At 34.8% G+C, this 19,061-nt stretch overlaps 2 protein-coding genes and 1 non-coding gene across 7 annotated transcripts; all 3 read left to right on the plus strand.

The window, feature by feature from the left end:
* Nucleotides 1-134: 134 nt before the first annotated feature.
* On the plus strand, nucleotides 135-8,206 carry LOC108993138 (disease resistance protein RUN1-like). Of its 5 annotated transcripts, XM_018967915.1 has the most exons (9): nucleotides 1,642-1,690; nucleotides 1,758-1,852; nucleotides 1,941-2,177; nucleotides 2,491-3,592; nucleotides 4,039-4,314; nucleotides 4,442-5,278; nucleotides 5,387-6,254; nucleotides 6,705-6,732; nucleotides 7,253-8,206. In XM_018967915.1, the coding sequence occupies exons 3-7, from the start codon at nucleotides 1,960-1,962 to the stop codon at nucleotides 6,245-6,247; spliced, it is 3,294 nt and encodes a 1,097-aa protein (XP_018823460.1). In that variant the 5' UTR covers nucleotides 1,642-1,690; nucleotides 1,758-1,852; nucleotides 1,941-1,959; the 3' UTR covers nucleotides 6,248-6,254; nucleotides 6,705-6,732; nucleotides 7,253-8,206. The 5 variants fall into 5 exon arrangements, with proteins under 5 accessions (XP_018823456.1, XP_018823458.1, XP_018823457.1 ...); XM_018967911.2 differs by adding an exon at nucleotides 135-354 and having other exon boundaries at nucleotides 1,624-2,177; XM_018967913.2 differs by adding an exon at nucleotides 135-354 and having other exon boundaries at nucleotides 1,624-2,177; nucleotides 6,705-6,728.
* LOC118344705 (signal recognition particle receptor subunit alpha-like) lies at nucleotides 7,351-8,955 on the plus strand. The gene is made up of 3 exons (XM_035685825.1): nucleotides 7,351-7,679; nucleotides 7,898-8,222; nucleotides 8,797-8,955. Exons 1-3 carry the CDS (start codon nucleotides 7,351-7,353, stop codon nucleotides 8,953-8,955), a joined length of 813 nt encoding a protein of 270 aa, XP_035541718.1.
* A 764-nt stretch (nucleotides 8,956-9,719) lies between these two features.
* LOC118344763 lies at nucleotides 9,720-9,858 on the plus strand. The gene has a single exon (XR_004798515.1). It is a non-coding gene; the product is annotated as a small nucleolar RNA Z247 (small nucleolar RNA).
* The last annotated feature ends 9,203 nt before the right edge of the window (nucleotides 9,859-19,061 follow it).

A 19,061-nucleotide genomic window follows, 5' to 3' on the forward strand; every position in this document is an offset into this window, starting at 1 on the left:
CTTCATAATTCTTATATTAATCATCTGTTACAGAATTAGAGAAAAAAAAATCATCTATTTCAAAAAATCCCCATAAGTCGCTTAAAAAAGAAAAGAAAAGAAACTTCCCGTGAGTCTCTCTCTCTACTTTTTAAACACCATCTCGTCATCTACCTCTATCTCTCTCTCTCTCTCTCTCTCTCTCAACACAACCGGGTTTACTTTCTGAAATTAGTTCTGTTCCTCTATGTTTTTACACGCATTTTGGGAATGAAAGTTTCAAGAATGAAACAGAGCTCTCTTATATTCAAGCTGGCGATCGAGAATCAAGAAACCACCATCCGGGAAATCAAGCCCAACAACAAGAGAATCATGGTACAATAACCATATTCCCTGTTTCTTTCATTTGTATCAGAGTCTTTCTTATTTTATTTTTCTTGGTTTTTCTTCTGGGTCTAGTCAATGTGCTCTCTTTTTTTCTCTGCTATGATCATATTTGGCATCCGGTTCCATCTGATTTCGATTTTAAGATGATTATCGCGTGGGTCTGATTGTGATTTGGAACTGGGTTTGTGAGAGAAATCTCCCCCAAAAGAAAAAAATTAAAAAAATAAAAAAGAAATAAATTCGGGTAATTGGCTAACGGTTAATCGGTATGAAACAGTTTCGGGTCGGGTCGGAATTTGTTGTTTTCCCGGGTCGGGTCAGGTCGGTGAACAGCCCTGACTAGCCCCTCATGGTTTCGTTATTTTGTTGGTATGACCATCGCCCCGTATCCTATAAGAAAAATAGATATTTATAATTATTTTTTTATAATAAAAATAAATATTTACGATCAAAAAAATTCATTTTAATTAAAAATAATCATTTTATTAAAAATAATTGATCACAGATAAATAATTTTTTTATAATCGCGAGATACTATTATACTTGGTTAATATGGATTTGGCCATTCTTCCGATTGGGCAGAATCTTTGAAGACGAAGGAAATAGTTTTTAAGAAGTGAATTCGTTTGAGTTCAACGACCTTTCTATTCGTGCATATAATTATTGTGAGGTAGGGTTCGCTTTCTAAAGAATTAATAACTGTTAGGAAAGAGAAAAGATCTAAACTCTTAAAGCATTCTAATTAACCATATTATTTCCATTTAAAATTATATTTATTCCCTATAAAAAATTTATATTTATTCAAAACAAAAATTAACTCCGGACATGATAGGAATAATTCTTGTAGCAAGATTAATGCATGGTTGCTATTTAATTTTGTGGAAATGATTGGTGGCATGGGTTGATTGGAGCTAATTAGAATATGAAAGACTGTAGAAAGATCCATCGTAATTAGAATGAGGTTCTATTTTTATTTTTTAATTGGAGAACGAATTAAGCATATATCCTCGAGTAAATACCTGCCTAATTATAACACTAGAGGCCATATTTTTCCACAAGACTTACAGCTCATTTTCCACAAGCTACAGCTCATTTTCCACAAGACAACCATTAAGCGGCGTATGCTTTTCCTAACAAAAGAAAGATGCCAAGAAATTACCTTTCATCTGTTATTTATTTTTCTGCTTATAACAAACGCGTATCCTTTTTCATGTATTAAATGATGCAACCCGGTTTCTAACTCAATTTATTAAGCAGAGATGTTTTGCAGGTTAAGTGACAATCAGTCATAGATAAACAGTGACTTCTCTGATGGCCGTTCAAGGTGCTTCTTCCTCTTCCCTTTCTTCTTCTACTCGTTGGTGGATTTATGATGTATTCTTGAGTTTTAGGGGCGAAGATACTCGTCAAAATTTCACTGCCAATCTCCTTGAAGCTTTGGTTCGAAAGAAAATACACACATACATAGATGACAAGCTTCCAAGAGGTGGGGAAATCTCAGAAGAACTTCTTAAAGCTATTGAAAGCTCAAGGATCTCAATTGTCATCCTCTCAAAAGATTATGCATCATCCAGGTGGTGTTTGGATGAGTTGATGAAGATCCTAGAGTGTAAAGACAGAGAGCATGCGCAACAAAAGGTTCTACCAGTGTTTTACCATGTAAATCCAACCGAAGTAAGACATCAGAGCGAGAGTTTCGAAATAGCATTGGCTAAACTTAAAGATAGGGTCAAGGATGAGTCGAAGTTGGAGAGATGGAAAGCAGCTCTAAAAAAAGTGGCCAATTTGTCTGGATTCACTTTAGGAGAAAGGTATGCTACTTCTACTCACTCGTATGCCTTCATTTAAAAACAAAAATGTAATCATAATACATCTTTATAATACAAGAGTATGTATGTGTGTATATCAAAATTTAGGAACTCATCATTAAATCAAAAGCCTCCTGCTTCTTAACGAGGCAAACCGAATTCGAGAATGGAATAAAAAAAAAGTTCATTAAATAGATCATCATTGTCATTTGCTTCCGGATAAAAAGCTGCGTACTTGTTCAATTTCTTTTGTTTCTTTATTGTGAGAATTCTACCTTATAATTATTCTTTTATTTTTTATTTTTTGCATTGGAAGGACCGAACCACAACTGATTCAAGAAATTGTTCGAGATGTTTCTAAAGTAGTAAAGCCTAAATATTTAAATGACGTTGCCGAGCATCCAGTCGGAATGGAGTCTAGAGTACGTGACGTCCATGATATACTTCAACATGTGGGAGTGAATAATATACGCATACTAGGGATCTATGGTATTGGTGGAGTTGGTAAGACAAATTTGGCTAAAGAAATCTACAACTCATTTACCGACCAATTTGAATGTTGTTGCTTTCTTGCAAACGTGAGAGAAACTTCAAAGCGTGAGTATGGTTTAATTCAATTGCAAGAGATACTTCTTTGCGAGATCCTCGGTGACTGGAGTTTGAAGGTTAGAAATGAAGATGAAGGAATGGGTCTCATAAAAAAAATGCTTTGGAGTAAAAGGGTTCTTTTAGTTCTTGATGATTTGGATCAGTCAGTCAAAGTGAAAACCATACTTGGAGGATGTGATTGGTTTGGTTTAGGAAGTATAATCATTATAACAACTAGAGATGAACATTTATTAACTAGTTATAATGTTCATTTACGATATAAGGTGAAGGAATTGGATCATGACGAAGCTCTTCAACTTTTTTGTTGGAATGCCTTCAAAAATGAAAATCCTAACCATGATTTTGTCGAAATCACAGAAAATGTACTGCATTACGTTGGGGGCCTTCCGTTGGCTTTAATGGTGGTAGGCTCAGATCTATTTGGTAGGGACATTCATTATTGGAGAAGTGCTTTAGAAAAGTACAAAAAAATTCCTCCCAAAGATATTCTTGAAACGCTTAGAATAAGTTATGATGGCTTGGATGAAAGTGAGAAGAGTATTTTCTTGGACATTGCATGTTTCTTTGCAGAAGAGGAAGAAGAATATGTTACGAAAATACTTGATGCTTGTGGTTTCTTTCCTAACTGTGGTATCAAAGTACTAGTGGATAAGTCTCTCATAACAATTGAGTGTGGCAAATTAATCATGCATGACCTACTCAAAGATATGGGTAGAGAAATTGTTCGTCAAGAATCACCTGAAGAACCCGAGAAACGTAGTAGGTTGTGGTTTCATGAAGACGTTCGTCATGTATTTGAAGAAACTAAGGTAAGAGTTGCACAAAAAAACACATTTCATCTTTTGATTTAAAATCGGATTGAGAGTACATATACGTGCACCCATTTATCTGTATGAGTACATCTAGCACGTATTAATCTCATAATAGGTAATTTGTTTATGAGAAGAATGCTTTAAATAAGGAGAAATTAAAAAAAAAAAACTTTTGGTTACATATAGACAATTTCTTTTTTAGTATCCTGCTTTTTTCTTATATCAAAAGATAAAATTAATAGGTAAATGTGAAAGCAAACATGAACATTTTTTGTTTGATCACTTAGCTTGGGACATTCTAAAAATAAAAATCAAACATTAAGTTTAAAAAAAACAAGAAAAAGAAAGTACATGCACAATGCATATAAACAAAATTATGATTCTACCAAGGTGGAAAATATGAAGAATTTTATGCTTTGATTTTGTTTGCTTTGTCTTGCTAGGGAACAAACATGATTCAAGGCATATTGATAGAGTTTCCAAAACAAGACTTGATAGATTTGAATCCTGAGACTTTCTCGGCGATGAGAAGGCTCAGGATATTTATAAATCGTAATGCACGCTTCTCAAGAGAACCTACTTATCTCTCAAATGAGTTAAGAGTACTTGATTGGCACAGCTATCCTAGTGATTCTTTCCCACAAAACTTTCATGGAAAAAAACTCCTCGTTTTAAAAATGGATGATTGCTTCATCAAAGAATTGGGAGAAGGATTGAAGGTACCGTTATTTTTTTCTTTAAACTAAATATATATATATATATATATGTGTGTGTGTGTGTATATATATATACTGGAAATTTTCTACAGCTAACATATTTTCCCTTGTTTTGTTTTCTTTTTTACAGAATTTCCAGAAGTTGACTACTGTAAAATTCTCTAAATGTAAATTCCTAACAAAGATTCCTGATGTGTCGGGGCTCCAGACTCTAAATAGATTGGACATTGAGGATTGCAATAACTTAGTTGAGGTACATCAATCTATTGGCTTCCTTGATAAACTCGTCAAATTGTCAATTGTATATTGTCAGAGCCTTTCTAGTTTTCCAAGCTCCCTCAAGTTGAGATCTCTAGCAACACTTATTCTTTCTTATTGTGAAAGGTTGCAGAAGTTTCCTGAAATTGACAGTGAAATGAAATGTTTAACATATGTTAAACTAGAACACTTGACTGCTATAAATGAATTGCCTTCATCTATTGGGAATCTTACTAGCCTCTTGGATTTACAAATAAGCGATTGCTACAGATTAAGGCATATCCCTAATAGCATTCATCAGTTGCAACATCTACGTTGTCTCATTCTCGACCGTACGTCAGATGATCAAAGCCAATATCCCTTACCCTCCTCCACTGCAGAATTGTTCTCTTCAGATTTATCGGGAACTGCCTTCAATTCCACCTTGGAAGTTTTAGATTTATCGGGAAGCAATATTGTCGTTATCCCTCCTGAGTGGATCAGAGGATTTGTTCAATTACAGTTACTTGAGTTGTGTCATTGCGAGCAACTTAAAGAAATCTTAGAACTTCCTCCAAATATAACTACGGTAAACACTAGGGGATGCATTTCATTGGAGAGTTTTCCTGAAGTTTCAAATCAGTTTGAATTCAATACAAGCAGCCTTAAAGTACGTTCGATTAACTTGAGTGGATGCCATAAAATGCTTGTAAATCCTCTACGGTTTGAGGTATTCTCTCTCTCTCTCTCTCTCTCTCTCTCTCTCTCTCTCTCTCTCTCATACTGTGTACTACCTTTGTCTACTAAAAATTATGATGCTAGCTCACTTGTTGAACAGGAATATGTAGAGGATCTGGAAGAAGATTGTGAACTTATATTTCCAGGAAATAAGATTCCAGATTTGGACTACCATTGCAAGCTGAAGAAGACTCGAAATAGTTATGTATGTGATGGGATAAATGTTGATTTGGTGTATTCGAATGAGATTAAAGGGTTCATTGCATGTGCTGTTGTTCTGTCTGATCCCTCCCAAAGGTCTCCCCGCAATAATATGCATATCGAGATCTACTATAATGGTGTTTATCAGTATACCAGCACGCGTACAGCACATATTGATCCAAGTAGCTCAGATCATGTATGGTTGTATTACCACAAACTACAAGGAGAGCGTTTAAAATCAGTGGAGGGAATTCTGCAACTTAAGTTTGATAAGGACCAAGGTGGAGTCCTAATTAGAAGTTTTGGAATCCAGGTGCTACGCAAGCAGAAGGAGACCAATACATTGCAAGACGTTGCAAGTTGGAGTCCCTGTGTTAACGTCCAGCCCTCTTCAGAATCAATAATTTCTGATTTAGAGAATGGCAGTCACGATGAGAATCCAAATGATCAAGATTTGGAACGTCATGGGGTCCATTTGGTAGAGAAGGATGAAGGGAAGACAAGAGATCGTGATACAGGTGTGCTCCACGAAGATGTTGGTGCCCATCTTGATGCATCCAGTGAAGAAATTGAAGGTTGGGTACATTTAATGGATGGTAAGAGACGTCATGATGAAGATGATTGCAACTTGGAATTTAATTGGTACCCTCAACAAAAGAGACAGTATTCCTCAACCATGGGCATCAGAATAACAGAATTAGAGAATGACGATGAGAATTCAAAAGAAGATTTGGATTTAGAGCTTAAACTTGGGTTGTAATTAAAAGGTACAATCTTCAATTTTGTTTATTAAAATATTTTTATTTTAATAAAAAATTAGATATTTTAGAAAATAATTTAAATAATAAATCAAAGAAAAACTTCAGTTTCAGCTTTATTATTCATAAAAAAAAAAGAAAAAAATTTCTAGCTTCTGTATCCTAATTTTTTTTTTTTTGATTTTTTGATTTAATAATTATGAAAATGATTATCAATAAAATTATATTTTTTTATTTTTTTATTGATTAAAGATGTTAAAAAAATACTTCAAAATAATAATTAAAAAAACCAAAATTTTAAGTACATTAGAGTTATAAAGTGGTGGTAAGACGGTAATAACCTATCATTATGCTACAAAAATCTTCATTTTGATTCCCGCTTTCTCACTGCTTTTTTTTTTTCTTAGCAATTTTTTTTTTTTTAATTTCTTTCCGGTTCTGTTTTTTCTTCGTTTGCAGGTTTTCTCAAAGATCCGAGGAGAAGTAGGTATTTGCTCTCTCTTTTCCGATTTCTTCGAATTCCCCCTCTTTTTCTAATTTTGTTTTTGTCATTTGTAGATACACTAATCTCAATTTATGTGGACGTTTTTTTTTTTTTTTTTTTGTTGTATTGATTTGATGAACCTGATCTAGTATCGATTGGGATTTGATTGGCCTCTACGATCTCTCTTTTAATTAAGTTTTTGAAGAGGACATCGGTTAATATTCATATATTTTAGGGTAGTTTGCTCATAGAAATGGGTAAAGATCAGAAATTGATTTATTAAGTATTATGGTCTATGTCATGTATATTATATGAGAATCCTTCCCTTAGATATGAGCTTGCATTTGGCGTGATTAGTGAGTGTAGGTGTTTCTTGTATCCAAAAATGAAAAAATTAATTATAAAATTTAAATTGAAATTCGTGTTTCCTTTTAGTTTTAGCAGAAATTTGCCGTTTTTCCTCCATGTCTCCTATTTTCCAATCCATACTTGAATTTTAACGCTTTTCTACATTCAATTACAGGGTATATACGAGAGTATAGGAGAATATTAGAGCAGCTAGTCAGCTACTAATATTTACTTGTGGAGGATTAATCCTCTGGACATGTAAAGAGCTTGGAAATGCATGCGCTCAAGGGATCACCAATTGACACCTTGATCTGGTCCTGTCTTTTGGAAGAGCGGTCGGGTGCAACATCATACAACTATGATGCCGCTGGTGCTGCTTACACACTCAAATGGACCTTCCATAATGAGCTTGGCCTTGTATTTGTTGCTGTATATCAGCGGATCCTCCATCTGTTGTATGTGGACGATCTGCTTGCAATGGTGAAGCGTGAGCTTTTGGAGATGCATGATCCGAAATGGACAACCTATACTGATTTCGATGAAACTTTTAGGCCACTGAAAAAGGAAGTTGAAGCTCGTGCAGAAGATTTGAAGAGATTAAAGTAGGTGGTGGGCAAGCCTCTAAATAACAGTAAGAAGCAAGGGCAGATGCAAAATGCTAGATTTGAAGGAGTAAGTAACAAAACGAGTGAAAGTACTTCCCCCAATGATGGTGGGGATGGTGATAATACGAAAGGCCACAACTTGGAGAATGGGCACTCCAATGGTAACTATGTTCATAATGAAGATTCTAAGGTGAATGGTGGTGCGAACAGTATAGAAAATGGGAGCTCCGATGCTCTGGGGCTTTTGATGTAAATAAGCTTCAAAAGCTTAGAGCTAAAGGTGGGAAGAAAGCCGAAACCCTTGTTAGCAAGGGCTCTAAGGCAGAGCCAAAGAAAAAGATAACAAAGAAGAATAGAGTTTGGGACGATTCACCTCCTCAGGAAAAATTGGATTTCACAGATGATGTGGGTGAGAATGGGGACAATATAGAGGTTGTTGCAGCAGATCATGGTGAAAGTATGATGGACAAGGAAGAGATTTTTAGCATTGAAAGCAAGGCTGAAGAAGAAGAAGGGGTGGTTTTCAACAATGTTCCAGAGGTTAGTTTATTAATTTCAATCCTTTGGTTATTGTGTGTGCATGTATGACTTAATTTAGAGCATACACGCATTTTTATTTTTATGACTTCCATTCACTATCTGCAATCTTTGTAGTTTTAGGCATAGTTAGTTGAAGGATACTGCTTGAGTTTTTCTACAATGTCTTTCTTCATGAAAAAAAATATGATGCTGAGTTATTGATCTCCATCCCGGCGATTGTTGTTTCGACAATTAAATGTAATGTTTTGGGCCATAATTTAGTTTTTACGTGGTTACTTCCCTTTGAAATATACTTATTTTTCAATTTAGATAGTGCCATTAAACTGTAAATGAAGTTTAAGTGCCTAAGTTTCCCTTGAGCAGTTCAACCTTCCCCCCTTCCTGCTTACAATTATGTTATAAAAGAAATAAATAAATTAATTATCTCATGGATTATTGGGAGAAATCATTGTTTTCTTTGCAGTGATCTATTTAAATTTCAAATCAGTGGGGGGAATTCTGCAACTTAAGTTTCATAGCCTCAGCGGTAGAGTCCTAATTAGAAGTTTTAGGGATCCGTTTGGTACGCAGGCAGAAGGAGATCAATACATTGCAAGTTGCAAGTTGGAATCCCTGTCTGAATGTCCGGCATTCTATGAGACCGCGCGATAATGATGACGATGATTTAGAGAATGATAACCTCGATGAGAATCCAAATGATGAAGATTTGGAACTTGGGGGTCCATTTAGTTAACCAACCAATTCAAAATACAAAAGAGTCCAACCTTATCCACTCCACTGAACAAACCTACAACCTGTCCAACGGAATATCACTTGGATAATTACCGAGATAATTGTATTTTATATGTGTTTGAACTCTAGTTTGTTATGCATTTGAATTCTTTCCAATCTTGTAAATATTATATATACTCAATGAATTATATCATCTGGTATCAATTGAACCAGACTTTCAAACCTTTAACTTGATATCAAGAGCCACAACTAGGCTAACACTTTTTTTTTTTTTCGATCCCAATGGCCCTACCCAGAGATCATGCTGCTTTTGTTTTTCCCAACATCACTCCCTTGTTTTCTGTCAGACTTGATGGAACCAATTACCTGAACTGGACCACTCAGTTCCTTCCTCTTCTACGAAGCCATGATCTACTTGGCATTGTAGATGGCTCCGAGCCATGTCCTCCTAAGTTTGTCACTGATACTGAAGGCAAACTTACCACTACCATTGCTTCTAATTATATGCTATGGCAGAAGAAGGACCAATTTATTTTGGCATGGATAAATGCCACTCTCACAGAGAAAATTTTGTCTTCTGTTTATGGACAAACAACTTCTAGACAGGTATGGACCACCTTGTCTAACAGATTTGCCCCACACTCTAGATCCAGAATTTCTCATCTCAAACGACAATTGCAAACTCTCCATCAAGGGTCCAAGTCATGCACTGACTATCTTATTAATGCCAAAAACTGGTCTGACTAACTTGCAGCTGTAGGAAAATCTGTTGATGATGAAGATCTGATCTCATATGTTGTTGGAGGCCTCAATCCCTCATATCATCCTTTTATCACCTCTCTTCACTTTGCCACTCGAGAGTCCTCTATTACTTTTGATGATTTCCAAACAGAGCTGCTCAACTATGAGCAGCTGCTAGAGACTCAACACCAATCTATACCACCAGATAATACCAATATCGCCTTCTTTACTTAGAAAACCAAACCCAATTACAATCACAAAAGGTCCAACCGATCCTTCTACTCCAATAAACCTTCTGGTTCTAGGCCTTCTAATCATCCCAGTCACCCCAATCCTCCTGTGCTGTCAAATGGAAAAAATCACAATTCCACTCCTAGTCCATTCTTTCAAAATACAAAAGCTCCTTGTCAAATTTGTGGCAAGACAAGTCATCAAGCACTTGATTGTTACCATAGGATGGATTATTCCTACCAAGGAAGACACCCTCCTGCACAACTAGCTGCCATGGCTGCTCATACACAGGTCACACTAGAGGATGATCAATCTTGGTTCCTGGATAGTAGTGCTAATAACCATGTTACCTCTGCTTTGGAGAACCTCACCATCGATCAACAACCATACCAAGGTCCATCTCAAGTAACTGTTGGCAATAGGGGAGGTTTGCTCATCAACAATACTGGTTCCTCTATCCTTCAAACCAAAAATAGTTCCTTAATTTTGTCTAATATTTTACATTGTCCTCAGGCCTCTTCTAATCTCCTTTCAATTCACCAACTTTGCCAAGATAATAATTGTTATTTTATGCTAACAGCTTCATATTTTGTTGTGAAGGATCTGCAGACCAACAAAATCCTCCTCCAAGGTCCAAGTAAAGCAGGCCTCTATCCAGTTCATTCCCAATCAAATAAGTGGCAGCAAAGACCTACCACCAACTCCTCATTTACTGCTTTCCTAGGATTCATAGCCCCTGTCCAGACTTGGCATGCTAGATTAGGTCATCCATCCACCTCAATTCTGCAACATCTTCACCATGATGCTCTTATTTCAGTTTCTGGGTCTCACAAGCTAAAACAAGTTTGTGAATTCTGTCAAATGGCTAAAAGTCATAAACTTCCCTTTCCTACTTCTGTTCATCAGTCAAGTCATCCATTAGAACTTATCCATTCTGATGTATGGACTTCTCCAGTTGTTTCAATAAGTGGCTGTAAATTTTATGTTATCTTCATTGATGATTACTCTCGGTTCTCATGGATGTTTCCTTTAAAGCAAAAGTCAGATGTTGCTTCATGCTTCATTAAGTTTAAATGTCTTGTTGAGAACTTATTTTCCTACAAAATTAAACAGTTTCAAATTGATAATGGAGGAGAATATCTCTCCAACTCATTTAAAACTTTTCTAACAGAAAATGGCATTTTGCATAGGTTGACTTGTCCTCATACTTCTGAGCAAAATGGTATTTCTGAAAGAAAACATCGACATATAACAGAGACAGGCCTTACACTTCTAGCTCAGTCCCATCTTTCATCTGAACACTGGGTTGATGCTTTCCTTACAGCCACTTACCTTATCAACAGAATGCCATCATCTGTTCTTGATAATCACTCACCTTTCTTTCTCTTATTTCATAAACAGCCATACTACACTCTCCTTAAGACATTTGGTTGTTCTTGTTATCCTCTTCTCAGACCTTACTCTTCTCATAAACTGTCATATAGAAGCAAAAAATGCGTCTTTCTTGGCTATGCTGCAAATAAAAAAGGGTACAGATGTTATGATGTTCAATTTGGTCGCATCTACATCTCTCGCCATGTAGTATTTGATGAAAATACTTTTCCTGCTGCAAACTCAATTTCCAATTCAAAATCTCCTATTAGTGCACCATCATTCACCACCAATCTCATTCCCACACCTGTTTTACCTGCTGTTACTCAAATCTTGGAGGATCTTTCATTGGATACTGCTGTCTCAGTCACAACAGGTATGTCTCCATCTATCTCTCTTCCACATACTTCTGTTTCTTCTAACCCCATTGATATAGCTTCTGCAGATATGTCTCCCATTGACAATACTCAAACACAAGACCTCTCAGCCTCATCTTCACCCTTACCTATGTCCAATTCCTCTCCTCCATGACAGATAGTGACTAGATCCCAAAGCAGTTCCCTCAAACCTAAACAGTTTCCTGATTATCATCTCTATACCTCCACTAAACATCCAATTCAAACCCTCTCCTCAATCATGATTACCTTTGAACCACGGACCTATAACCAAGCCTCCAAAGATCCCAATTGGCAAGCAGCTATGCAGCTTGAGTTTAATGCTCGCATTGCCAATAAAACTTGGACCTTGTGTCCTAGACCCCTTGATAAACATGTAATCCGAAACAAATGGGTTTTTAAACTCAAACAAAAGGCAGATGGCACCATTGACAGATATAAAGCAAGGCTCGTAGCCAAAGGCTTTGAGCAAGAACATGGTATTGACTTCCATGAAACGTTTAGTCCAGTCATAAAACCTGCCACTATTAGACTTGTGCTTGCTTTGGCAGTTCGCCATAATTGGGTTATTCAGCAACTGGACATATCAAATGCATTCTTGCATGGCCATCTTGAGGAGGAGGTATTCATGGAGCAACCTAAAGGGTTTGAAGACAAAACTTTTCCCTCACATGTTTGTCGACTTCACAAGTCTCTCTATGGCTTGAAACAAGCCCCAAGAGCTTGGTTTAGGAGACTATCTCAAAGTCTTTTGGAACTTGGATTTACTGGATCATCTGTTGATACTTCTTTATTTTATCTTCATCATTCTAATGTCACTATTCTGGTTTTAATATATGTTGATGATATATTGGTGGTGAGTAATTCCTCTACTGCAGTTACTGCTCTTTTACAACAACTCAGCCATGATTTTGCAGTTAAGGACTTGGGGGCTTTATCATATTTTCTTGGCATCTAGGTTTTTCGAACCTCTGATTCCCTTCATCTCCATCAAGGCAAATATATTTTAGACTTGTTGAATGACACTACAATGATGGGAGCTAAACCAGTTTCAACACCTTGCATCTCTGGTGGAAAATTGTCCAAACACACTGGTGAACCTCTTTCAGATCCATCTACCTACAGACATATTGTGGGAGCTCTACAATATTGTACATTAACTCGACCTGATATAGCCTACAGTGTTAACCAACTATGTCAGTTTCTTCATTGTCCAACTACAGTCCATCTCATGGCAGCAAAACGAGTACTTCGATATTTAAAGGGGACCATTGAGCATGGACTTCATTACAGCAAAGGGTCCTTATCTATGCATGGTTTTTGTGACTCAGATTGTGCTGGTAGCCCTGATGATCGCAAGTCTACTACAGGCTATTGTATTTTTCTTGGTCCTTGCTTAATTTCTTGGATGGCAAAGAAGCAACATGTTATTGCTAGATCAAGCACTGAGGCAGAATATCGATCAATTGCCCTCACTGTTACTGAGTTATATTGGATTCGAATGCTGTTTAAGGAACTTGGTTTTCCTCTTCATTCACCTCCTTGCTTGTGGGTTGACAACATTGGAGCACTTTCATTATCCTCTAACCCTGTGTTCCATGCAAGGACCAAACACATAGAAGTGGATTATCATTTTATTCGAGAGAAAATTTTTAACAGGGACATCATTGCTCAGTATATTTCGACTATCTCCCAACCATCTGATATTTTCACAAAGGGACTGTCTAATAACAGATTCCATATGCTTAAAGACAAGCTTATGGTTCGACCTCTCACCATCAGCTTGAAGGGGGCAGTTAACCAACCAATTCAAAATACAAAAGAGTCCAACCTTATCCACTCCACTGAACAAACCTACAACCTGTCCAAAGGAATATCACTTGGATAATTACCGAGATAATTGTATTTTATATGTGTTTGAACTCTTGTTTGTTATGTATTTGAATTCTTTCCAATCTTGTAAATATTATATATACTCGATGAATTATATCATCTGGTATCAATTGAACCAGACTTTCAAACCTTTAACTCATTTTTGGTAGAGAAGCATGAAGAGAAGGCAAGAGATTGTGAAGATGTTGGTGCCCATGATTTTGATGCAACCAGTGAAGAAATTGAAGGTTTGGTAGATTTAATGGATGGTATGAGGAGTCGTGATGAAGATGATTGCAACTGCCTGGAATTCAATTGGTAACCTCAACAAAAGATGCAGTATTCCTCAACCATGGACATCATAATAACTTTATTAGAGAATGACGATGAGAATTTAAAGGAAGATTTTAGAGCTTAAACTTGGGTTGTAATTATAAGGTGCAAACTTCAATTTTGTTTATTAAAATAATTTTATTTTAATAAAAAAAATTATTTAAATAATAAATTTTATATAAAAATGTAAGAAAAACTATGGTTTCATCTTTATTATTCATCAAAAAAATTCCTAACGTTTTTTGATGGAGTTATTTGGATTTTGTGCCTCTTTTATTTTTATTTTTTATTTTTAGATTTTCACTTGATTTATGCATTTGAAAAAAGTTGTGTAATATAATAATTCATATTATTTTTATTTTGCTGTTTCATCAATCAATATTTAGATGATCACATTTCTTAACAATATTTAGTGACCGTTGATTCAAGTGTTGTACACTTGTACAGTTAGTGTAAAATTGGGACTATTAAATATCACTCAAACAAATAGTTTCAAACTAATAATTATAATTTTTTCAAATTTGCAAACTTCCCAACAAAAAACAATTCACTTTTTTCATATTACAAAATAAAAATAATATTAAAAAATAATATTCTAATAATAGTTTGATTTTATAATATTTTTTATTTATCTTTTTCTTTCTTATTTCTCAAAATCCAATAAATATTTAATAAAATATTTCACGACAATTCACAAACTATTTTATTACTATTCATATAATTCTCGTCTCATCTCATTTCTCAAACATCTTCTAAAAACAGTTGGACACATCTTAGGCCTTGTTTGGTTATACAGATGAGATGAGATGAAAGTTGAACAAAATATTGTTAAAATATATTTAATTAATATTATTTTATTTTAAGATTTGAAAAAGTTAAATTGTTAATTGTATTTTATATAAGAGTTTAGGCAAATTGTAATAATTAGAAGAGATTAAATGAGATGAGTTAGTTTGTATAACCAAACACAGCGTTAATATTTTAAATAATGTCTCTTTATAAAATAAAAGGAAAAAAATTTCTGGTTTATCATATCATTTATAAATATATCCATGAGTTTAATAATCATTATTATCAATCAACTCATCTTATGATTTGTCCTCACACGGATAGGGGTTTCTTATCTATTATTTTTCTATTTGTGTTATTTTTGTTCTAATATTCTTATTTACCTTATTACGTCAACAAAATGTGTCAAAAAGATTGACAAATATCACATGTACGTATCAGCGTCTATGACGTGGCACAAACCTCATGTGACAAAAAGTCGCCACTCTATCAAATAAATTAGATACCAACCCCGAGTTTAGAGGTAATATTTAATAATTTATACAAGAATAAATATAGATAGAAGTTACTATTAAAAATATTCATTTTATACACATGATATGACATTATATAAATCACACATCTCTCTAAGTGAGTATTGAGAACAATCAACTAAAAGCAATCACGTACTAAGTGTAAAGTGTGTATTACTATAGTGGCTTCTCTCTAACATTATTCAAAATAAGATAAATAATAAATTTTATATAAAGTCTAAGAGAAACTTTGTTTTCATCTCTATTATTCATAACAAAATTCCTGACTTTTCTTATCTATATTGTGTTGCCTCCCTTTCCTTCAAGCTCATGCACTTTCTGGAGAAGCTAAAACGATTCTTTGGAATTTGCCTGCATCTCTCCTTATAATTCAGGCTTTGTGCCCCCTTTTGTATTGAGTTATTTGGATTTTTGTGCCTCTTTTATTTTTATTTTTTATTTAGATTTTCACTTGATTTATGTATTTGAAAAATGTTGTGTAATATAATAATTCATATTATTTTATTTTGCTCTTTCACCAATCAATATTTAGATTGTCACATTTCTTTACAATATTTAGTCATGACCGTTGATTCAAGTGATGCACAGTTAATTTAAAATTAATCGTGGGGCTATCAAAGGTTGGCGGCCACCGACGTGCGCCAAGTTTTGTTTTCAACCGTCAAAAGAAGTAAAGAAATAGTCTTGAAGTAGCAAATGCGGTGTAAGGGTATCATTATCCTTTCCTCGTATCTCCTATTTTCCAATCCATATATGAATTCATAGTTCTTATATTTTAATGCTTTTCTGGATTCAATAACAGGGTATATACGAGTATAAGAGATGTTAGAGCAGCTATATACTAATATTTAGTCGTGGAGAATTAATCCTCTTGACATGTAAGGAGCTTGGAAATGCATGCATGCGCTCAAGGGATCACCAATTGACACCAATTAATTTTCCAAGCACAAATGTGTATTGTTTTGTATTTGATATAAAAGAGAGGTCATTTAGCCTTAAAAGACTCTCTGGGAACGATGCATAGACCAAGAAAAAGGAGGCACTTTCATATGCATCCTCGATCACACGCCCACCCATTAAATAAATTTAATAATATGGAAACTTAACAGACATTGTGGAATCCTAATAAGGGATGTACTTCCAAAAAGATGATTGGAAGCAGACCATTGCGCAATGTTATGCGCGCATCGATTTTAAAATCAATATATTTTCACCATTTGCCATTCATCAATTCTGCTAAACAGGTGTTTGATATCTCTGATGATAGATTGCATTGTCCAGTCTGATGGTTGCTTTGCATTGGTAGTTGCTTGCACTACTTGCTTGGAGTTCATAGGATGTAAATCTTTTTCAGGCTTCAGTTGTGAGCTTCTTGAATAGCAAGCATGGTTGTTGTGGCTTCTCCAACATTTAGATTAGTGTTATGCAGAAATATTGTGTTGTCAAAGTCTAGGCTCTATTTTCTGATTTACAGATTGCTGCTGCAACACTGCCATAGCTTTGGACTGCAACATCAAAGGATAGTTAATGGAAACCTTCGGAAAGATGTCCATGTATAGATAAGCCTCTTCCAGTTGCTGGTTAGAAGTCCATGTTTGGTTGTGTTACTTGCAAGTGTTGAAGACTTTGAAAGTATATATATCAATGATTGGGATAACAAAATTGTGAATGACTTGATTTCTATTGAACCGAATGATGTCCATGGCTAAGATGGCAAAAAGTTGAAATGCATGTGCTTCATCTTCAGAAAGAGCCAGTTCAATTTTGGGATTGAGAACGATCTTGATCCAATTAGAGATTGAATGGGGTGCAAGCTAGGCAATATTTATGGGTCATTTTGATTGTCTCCAAAGGATCCTAGAGAAGGGACAACTCAGAAATAAATGTGAGAGGCTTTCATCTTCAGTGTTGCAAAGAGGGCAGAGAAGTTGATCTTTTTCAAGAGGAATGATTCTTTTTAGAAGAGATCTAGTGGGTAGAACATTGTGATGAATTTCCCAAAGGAAAAATTCTACCCTATCTTGCACTTTTAACTTCCAAAGCTTTTCCCAGGAAATTGCCAATTGGGGGATGGGGGTATTTTGTCGAGTGTTTATCATGGTTGCATAAGTAGATTTGACAGAGAACTTCCCAGTTGAGTGATGAACCCATTTGATTTTAACCTAAGGGGCTGAGTAGTTATATAGAGAAAGAATAATCTTTTGAATTTCATTGACAGTTTCAATTGAGAAAAGAGCTTGGAGAATAATAATGTTCCATCTTCTAGGCTCCTCTAATGTTAATTTCGAAACTTTTAGAGTTAAGTCCATGGTTGGGTTGTTCAGGTTCAGTTGGGGTATGAAGTTTTGCAGTGTTGGGATCCAAGGGTCAAGCCAAGCTCTAACATTAATGCCATTATTGATCTGGAAGCAACTGCTTGATTTGATGAAATCTTGTTTCAGGAGGCCTTTACAAAAACCAAGAGTTAGCTAGTTTAGAGTTCACTGCAAAGAAAGAAGTATTTCTCAGATATTTTTTTGTAAAAAATTCTTTCCAGAGATTGTTTGTGTTGTTGATGAGGCACCAAGCAAATTTTGAGATGAAAGCTTTGTTGAAGAGAGAATTGTTTTTAAGACCAAGGCCACCAAATGATTTAGGCTAACAGATGGATTTCCAAGATTTCGGCTTGAAGGCTTTGGTATTCTCGATTCCCCACCAAAATCTTCAAAAGAAGCATCCATTTTGTTTGTGATAGATTTAGGCACCCACATAGTAGACATGAAATAGGAAGGAATTGTATTAGCAATAGTTCTAATTAGAGTTGTTCTACCAGCTTGAGATAGAATCTTTGTTTTCGAACCTTGTAGCCTATTTTAAATTTTTTCTTGGATGTCTTTAAAAAACATTTCTTTTGCAGCTTGGATGAAAAGAGGGAGTTCAAGGTATCTAAGCTATGGAGGTGACATTTTAAAGTTGAGAATTCATTTAGGTTGCGTTTGGATGTTGAAGTGAGTTGAGTTGAGTTGAGATGATAAAATATTGTTAGAATATTATTTTTTAATATTATTATTATTTTAGAATTTGAAAAAAATTGAATTGTTTATTATATTTTATGTTGGAATTTGAAAAAATTGTAATAATGAGTTGAGATGAGTTGAGATGAGTTGAGAGATGTTTAGTAATCAAACGAAGCCTTAATTTCTCCTTTGTTTCTAGTGTGAATGTTGTTGTTGAAGTGTATGAAGTATTTTCCTAAGTTGATTTTTTGACTAGACTAGAAGGAGTATGTTTCGAGATAGTTTGCAAACGCTTGTATAGTTTGGATAGTTGCTGTACCAAAGGGAGTGAGATCTTCAGCAAAAAGTAGATGGGAGGAGTATTATTCTAATTTTTTAAAATTTTGTTATAAAATAAAATAAATAATTTAATTTTAATTTAATTTTTTTAATTTTAAAATAATAATAATATTAAAAAATAATATTTTTATTTAAAATCATCTTATAAAATCCAACTCAATCCTGCCTACCTAATAGACTAGACAAGACTAGAGCTGGCAGCATTCATTAAATGCCTTCAAGTGAATTTCTTGCTCTTGCATAACAAAGAAGCCAAGTCAACCAAAAGTTGCCATACAAAGTTGCCACCTGTATAAAAAAAAATAATAATAATAAAAAAAAGTGAACGAAAATTGCCATACAAGTTGCTAAAAAAAGTGCACGTTTTGCGTTACGTGCCTAAGGGATCGTTATGGTGCACGGAAAGTCGTCGTTAGTTAGGACGGATTTTGTTGAGTTGAGTTGAGTTGAGATAATAAAATATTATTAGAATATTATTATTTATTATTATTATTATTTTAAAATTTA

This window comes from Juglans regia, chromosome 15 (genome assembly GCF_001411555.2).
Source record: "Juglans regia cultivar Chandler chromosome 15, Walnut 2.0, whole genome shotgun sequence".
Classification (NCBI taxonomy): Eukaryota; Viridiplantae; Streptophyta; class Magnoliopsida; order Fagales; family Juglandaceae; genus Juglans; species Juglans regia.

Coding starts and splice junctions, on each gene's coding strand:
- LOC118344705 (XM_035685825.1), top strand. CDS start 7,351: ATGCATGCGCTCAAGGGATCACCAATTGACACCTTGATCTGGTCCTGT. Junction 7,680..7,897: donor GAAGATTTGAAGAGATTAAA/GTAGGTGGTGGG, acceptor CGAACAGTATAG/AAAATGGGAGCTCCGATGCT. Junction 8,223..8,796: donor TTTTCAACAATGTTCCAGAG/GTTAGTTTATTA, acceptor GTACGCAGGCAG/AAGGAGATCAATACATTGCA.
- LOC108993138 (XM_018967911.2), top strand. CDS start 1,678: ATGGCCGTTCAAGGTGCTTCTTCCTCTTCCCTTTCTTCTTCTACTCGT. Junction 2,178..2,490: donor GGATTCACTTTAGGAGAAAG/GTATGCTACTTC, acceptor TTGCATTGGAAG/GACCGAACCACAACTGATTC. Junction 4,315..4,441: donor AATTGGGAGAAGGATTGAAG/GTACCGTTATTT, acceptor TCTTTTTTACAG/AATTTCCAGAAGTTGACTAC.